Consider the following 6377-nt stretch of genomic DNA (forward strand, 5'->3'; position numbering starts at 1 on the left):
TTTGTTAATTTTATAACCAAACTACTGTTTTCTAAACAAAACTAACTTTTTAAGATTATTTTTATTGAAGGCCACATTATCATCCATGTTTCTCTTCGATTCGCCATTATGCAGTTGTTCATATTTTTATTAATAGTCCTAAGTAATAAATATTTCGTAATTTTGAATTCAGAATCGATTCAACAACATTTAAATTGTCGAGAAAGTATTTTCGATCGCTTGAAACGAGCGATTAGTGTGAGAAAGAGCTCGCTGTCTCTCGGCTTCACTCTTGACGCGCTGCAAGCGAGCACATAGACATGGGTTCGTGCTTATTGTGTTGCAGCGCCGAACCGCGATAAATGGCCGAACTTATAGGTGTGGAAAAGTGACATTTGACGATAAAATTTATGTTGCGTACCATTTTGTTATTATTTGCTTAATTGTGAAAATGTGACTTGTCTCGTCTTATCGAAGTCGTAATTATCGATGAAAACTAAAGTTATCTTGGAATTTTATATGTAAAAGTTTATATTTTACTCGTTTCAACAGCTGTCGGACCATGTTTCTGCCTGAATATAGGCTCATTTTACATGCCTTTTACGACCATTTACTGACTCTAAAGGGAAGAAAGGACAGTTTTTATCGATTTTTACAAGTGTTTTAAAGTGATCTCATCATTTTGTTTCATCCAAATTGTCTTTATTTAAAAATGACACGCAACATAAATTACCGTATCATTTCTTCTTCTGACGTCATGATTCCAATAATCGTCACGATTAGTTAGGAGCCTTAAACCAGAAAATTATTTTAAAGGAGAGAATTTTCATATTATATAATAGAACTTATTTTACATAGAATTAGCGAGCCAAAATTTTCTCATATAAAAAAATTTTTTTTATTTTCCGAAATTGAGACTAAGTTTTTTATTTCTTATTAAAAACAATTTATATGTAAAACAAATTAAGATTAAAGAAGAATGTATGGGGGAGAGAAATAAACATTATCGCGGTATTTAGTAGCTTATTAGCGCAATAATTTACACTTTGTTATTGTAACAATTGTACGCGACACTTTGAAGTCATTTTCAACGATTAATAGAACTGAGTAGATGAAACTTATTCTGCTAGTACGCTACAAACCCAGATGCAAACCATCATCTTTACACAAGGATATTATCCATTTCAGTTGTTTATCCAGAATGAAACGATCTACGACCTAGTAAAAAGTTAAAAACAAGTTATTATAATAACGGACATTGACATTCAAATTGAAAAATTATGATCAGCACTTAACAGGTTGCCGCAAATTGCATTATATGTATACTAATAAATTATCAGTAACACATTTCTTATCTGATCCAGAGTTTCATCAAAAAAATTTAGAATTGATCGTTGGAATCTTATTGGACAATGACTATCCTCTGGAATTTATATTTAGCACCATTTCAAACAGATTAAAATTTTTGATCTGCAAAGATACTTCCAAAAGAAAAAGAACTTTAATTTTAACAACATAATTCACATAAAAATGATTCACAATTCCATTTATCAATAATATCTCTGACAATATTAAGAAATTATTTATTATTTTAGATCGTATATATGAGAACACAATCACTAAAAATTAAAGGTCTGTAATGGTCGAAGTCGGATCTTTTTAATTAAAATAATTCAATCTTGAATTACTATATATACTATATATGTACTTATCATATTTGTAGTCTTTTTGAACTGCGCGCTGAATTGTTTTTTCGGACTAACGCAATTAAACTACTTTAGTAATCGTGAATTAAATTGACAAACAATTTTAATAATTTGGTGCTCAATCAAGAATATTATAAAGATGTTAATATGTTGAAAAATTGTTAATAAATTTATTGCAAAAAATATTATCTGGGCCGAGAGTCGAACCCGGATCTCTCTGTATTCCGTACGAGCGTCCTAAATCTTTAGATCACCGAGATACTAATCTCTGACAAATTTCAAAAAATCATAAATAATCCGATAACAAAAATATCATTTTATAGCATCAATAAACTTCATAGTGTCATTAAAGTATATAAAGACCCAATTGGCGCACAGAGGAGCGTTGTCTATAAAACCTCCTGCTGTGATTTTGATTGCATCATATGTGAGACAAACAGGACAACAGTGTTAAAATATATGTTAAAAACACATATTGCGGAACGCAGGAATCATATCACAAGAAAAACATCCACATTTCATCACGGACACGAATTAAATTGGAAAGGAGTAGAGATTCTGGATATAGAGAAAAAAACTATAGCAAAAGGTAACGTCAGAAATGAAATCATCATATCAAAAAGCAAAAAATAATGTAAATCTTCAAACAGATACAGATTTTTTGAACCATGCTTGCCCTGCTGCAAATTCCTATGGGAAATTTTCCTGGGTTTGTCTAATCATAGATACCCGTGGTAAATTCGACTGGTCTTCATGGGAGGAGGCTCCTATTTTGCTATAAACTCCCATGGATTTTTTCATAGATTCCTATAGACTATAAGAGTCTATTCCAAAATTTACTGTCAGTAAATTTTGGAACACAGCTCTGGAGCTTGTATAGTGTAAACAATTAATGACAACAGAGAAAAATATCAGGGCATTCCTTGTTTCGAACCTAGGCCTGGTCTCTCCTCGAGTGGTAGACTTCTGTCCTATCATTGAGCCACATAGCTTTGACGCTGATAGCTTTTCTGTTGTGTCTATTTCCTCTAAATTTCTTACAATAAGTACGGGATTTACACAGCATGTATATATAGGATAACATAGGAAATTTTTCTACAAGGTTTTACATAGGAATCTATCATTTAGTTCATGAAAAGAGGTTTCTATAAGATCGCATGGTAAAAAGAATGATGTGCACATTGATGCAATCCTAAATGATATACAGGATGTCCCGTATTTGGGATTATTTTCGTGTGCAGAAATAGATTAAAATTAGCATAAAATAGATTAAACTGAGTCAAAAAGTCCTGTGTCATTTTGTAATTTTCACAATAGTTAGTTTTCTAAAAATTGCTGAATAAGCGGATAAAATCGATGCTATAATAAAAAGATAAAATAAGACAACTTTAAGATATTTTTTCAGAATTCTTTACATGACATATTTTAAAGATGTTTTTCAAAGAACTCTTAAAGATATTTTAAAGTTGTCTAATGCGTCGCGATTTTAGACATTCTGCTCATTGGATAATAATTGCAAAAATCGCAAAATGATAAAGGACCTTCCGGTTCAGTTTAATCTGCTCTATCTACACACAAAAATAGTTCCAAATATTTTGAGATATCCTGTATAGTTTCAAAATAGTCATAAATATTCTGAGACACTGAGTCCCTAATATTACACATTAGAGTGTATACACAAAATGCTATAACAGCCGACTGATATAATTTCACGTAAAAATCTAAGATAATTTTTCCATAACTCCAAAAACTGGTGACTCAAAAAAATCATGAGTATATATTTTCTTTATAGCAGTCAGGATTTTTTTTACCCGATGTACCTCATTTATTAACTATTATCGTGGCTTCCAGTTTTTAGGAGTTACGAATTATTCTCTCAAGTTGAGGTACCTATAGGAATGTGGAAGAGATGCCTCATGGGGACTAAACTAACGTATACCTATGTTATTATACGTCGAACTGATATCCTATAGACCTTTTTATTATAGTTTATTATAGTTCTTATAGGACATCTGTCCATCTTCCTGTGGGTACCTTTATTATTCTATTTGCATTCCTATGAATGTTCTACGTATATCTGCATGTTGCGCAAATCCTATAGGTAACTACAGAATTTTATAATCTTCCATAGGAACCCATAAAAAAACCCATGGGAATTTGCAGTATACCTAGATTTTCAACTCGGTTAGTTTATAATAGTATTATAAACTATATAATATATTGTTTATGATAAATTTTGATCATAGTTTAAATTTTTATTAATATTAACGATGACACATCATTTTTCTCCTCGTCAGGGGACAACATTGTTGTTTTAATATTTGACAAAAAATTTTATACAAACTGACTAATTTTATTTATAATTGTGTGTTACATTGGCACAATTCATTAGTATACATGTGACTATGGTACATGTAATGTGATTTGCGACAAGCTGGTAAATGCTGATCATAATTCTTCAGTTTGAACGTCATAATAATATGCTTGTTTTATAGCCTTTACAATTGTATATCATTTCATTCTAGACAATCAACTGAAATGAACGTGATAACATTCTTGTATACAGACGATTGTTTGCACCATATTGCAAGCATATTTGCAAGATGATATAAGTTTCATTTATTCAGTTCTGTTAATCGTTGAAAATGACTTCAAAATAAGTCGAAACACATACGATTGTTAAAATATCAAAGTGTAATCATTATTTCGCACTAAGTATCGCGATAATTCCTATTTCTTCATATATTTTTCTGTGATGTTAAATATTAAGAAGTTCTATTCAATCTTAATCGATTTTTTTAAACACCCTATTTTTGATTCTAAAATCTAATAGCTGGTGTCAAGAGCTTTTCAAAATATTACAATAAAGTTATTTTTCATAAAGTACTTTTGAGTTATAAGGCTTGAAATTTACAGCACTATTGGCATTAGCATTACACAAGGCATTGGCGAATGATGGCTAAAATCTCTTAAATGTTGTTCAGGATCATATTCTGGATAACATTCATTAAAACCAAGATCATTGAAGATGATTTCTCTCATTTTCATAAAAACGAATTTTCATTGTAAAAATGAAAATAAGAAAAATAATCTCCGTTCGAGAAAAAACTCAATTTAGTCTGCTCTACCAGCACAAGCGTTATCGGATGAATAATGTGTGCGTGTACACACACACACGCGCGCGCGCGCCACGCACGCACGCACGCACGCACGCACGCACACACGCACACACACACACGCGCACACACACACACACACACACACGCACACACACACACATACACACACATACACACACAGTGTGAAATAAGCTGAATTCCAAATGGCAAAATAACTAAATTCACTTGTGAAAAAGATATCTTTAAACGGCACACATGATTCACACACTTTTAGTTCTATTTGCGATTTTAAGTCTCTACTTCTTGACGATACACAAAGATTCCGTGTCGCCGTTATTATCACATATTTCTCCCACCACAAAGATTTTTCAGGAAGAAGTAGCTAGGCGCGAAAATATATGAGGAATAAGAACCGTTAGAAAATGCATGAAAGAACCGTTAGAAAACGACATAAATGCCGTTTAAGAGTTAATGTGTGTATTCAGCAGAACACAACAATTTTGCAACCGTTTTATATTTTCTGCTAGTATCATTCCTTTAAATCTAAAAGTATAATTTAATCAGCACGAAAAAAACTTCCAACTGCTTCCAACAGCAAAATAAACTTTCTGCTGAACATAATCATTGTCGTTGAATAAATTAATTTACACACAATATCTAGGTTGGTTCTTAATAGCATTCAAAATTTATTGTTATATTTTGCTTTTAATTCAAGAATATGGAAAACAGATTTGTGCATCAAATTATAACTATAAACATTTATTTTTTATGTTTCAGGTTTAATGGGTTACTGGACCAAAGAACCAGAATACGTTAAAGATCCAAAATTGTTTGATCCAAATCGTCCATTTAGACCACATAAATATTAAACAAAAATTAATGTAATATATACATTGTGTGTCATATACAAATGCTTGATAAGACAATTATAATTGCATTAGTATCAATAAACTACTTTATACAAATAAAATTAGTTGAATGAAATCTTTATGTTCAATAAAGTGTGTAATTATTCATAGCAAACAAGTTATTTTGCAGTATTAGCATTACTGAAGCAAGAATTAAATATTGAAATAATTTTGTTAGTAATTCTATTGAATATTATATACATGAATCTTTTAATACATATTAAAAATGTTTATTTATACTATTACACAGAGCGACAAAAAAAATCACTTTCGTCAAATTGCGATAGTGCATTTCCCGAGAATTTTTTGTGCTGAACACGATGCCGTTGACGGAATGTGCCTAGCATGTAGGATTTTGAGTAAATTGGAATGAAAGGGGCTAAAAATGGCGTTTTTTGCCATTAGTCGCATTCAGCAGATTCAGAGCCATATAAGATGGATCTAGTATTAGTTATGTATATCTGTTTGGCAAAACGGTGCGAAAGGCAAAATATCGGGGCAACTTCTCTGCGCGCGCATCTTGAGCAAATTCTCAGCAAACTTACTTTGACATCAATCCTTGCAAGTATAATTTGAAGTTTTTAATGTAAATTTGCACAGAATTTTAAAAAACTTTTTGATGCTCTAAAAAATATTTTAGATACTGTCAAAAATAATTCTTACCA

General features: G+C 31.2%; 1 protein-coding gene across 1 annotated transcript in view; it reads left to right on the forward strand.

Annotated features, from left to right (window-relative positions):
* The window catches only part of LOC108686416 (28S ribosomal protein S18c, mitochondrial), a 12580-nt gene extending 6811 nt beyond the window's left edge, over window positions 1-5769 (forward strand). The window contains exon 3 of the mRNA XM_018191719.1: window positions 5582-5769. Coding sequence (XP_018047208.1) covers window positions 5582-5673 — 92 coding nt within the window. The 3' untranslated portion in view covers window positions 5674-5769. The remainder of the gene's footprint in view (window positions 1-5581) is intronic.
* The last annotated feature ends 608 nt before the right edge of the window (window positions 5770-6377 follow it).

This window comes from Atta colombica, unplaced genomic scaffold (genome assembly GCF_001594045.1).
Source record: "Atta colombica isolate Treedump-2 unplaced genomic scaffold, Acol1.0 scaffold18, whole genome shotgun sequence".
In the NCBI taxonomy this organism is placed as follows: domain Eukaryota; kingdom Metazoa; phylum Arthropoda; class Insecta; order Hymenoptera; family Formicidae; genus Atta; species Atta colombica.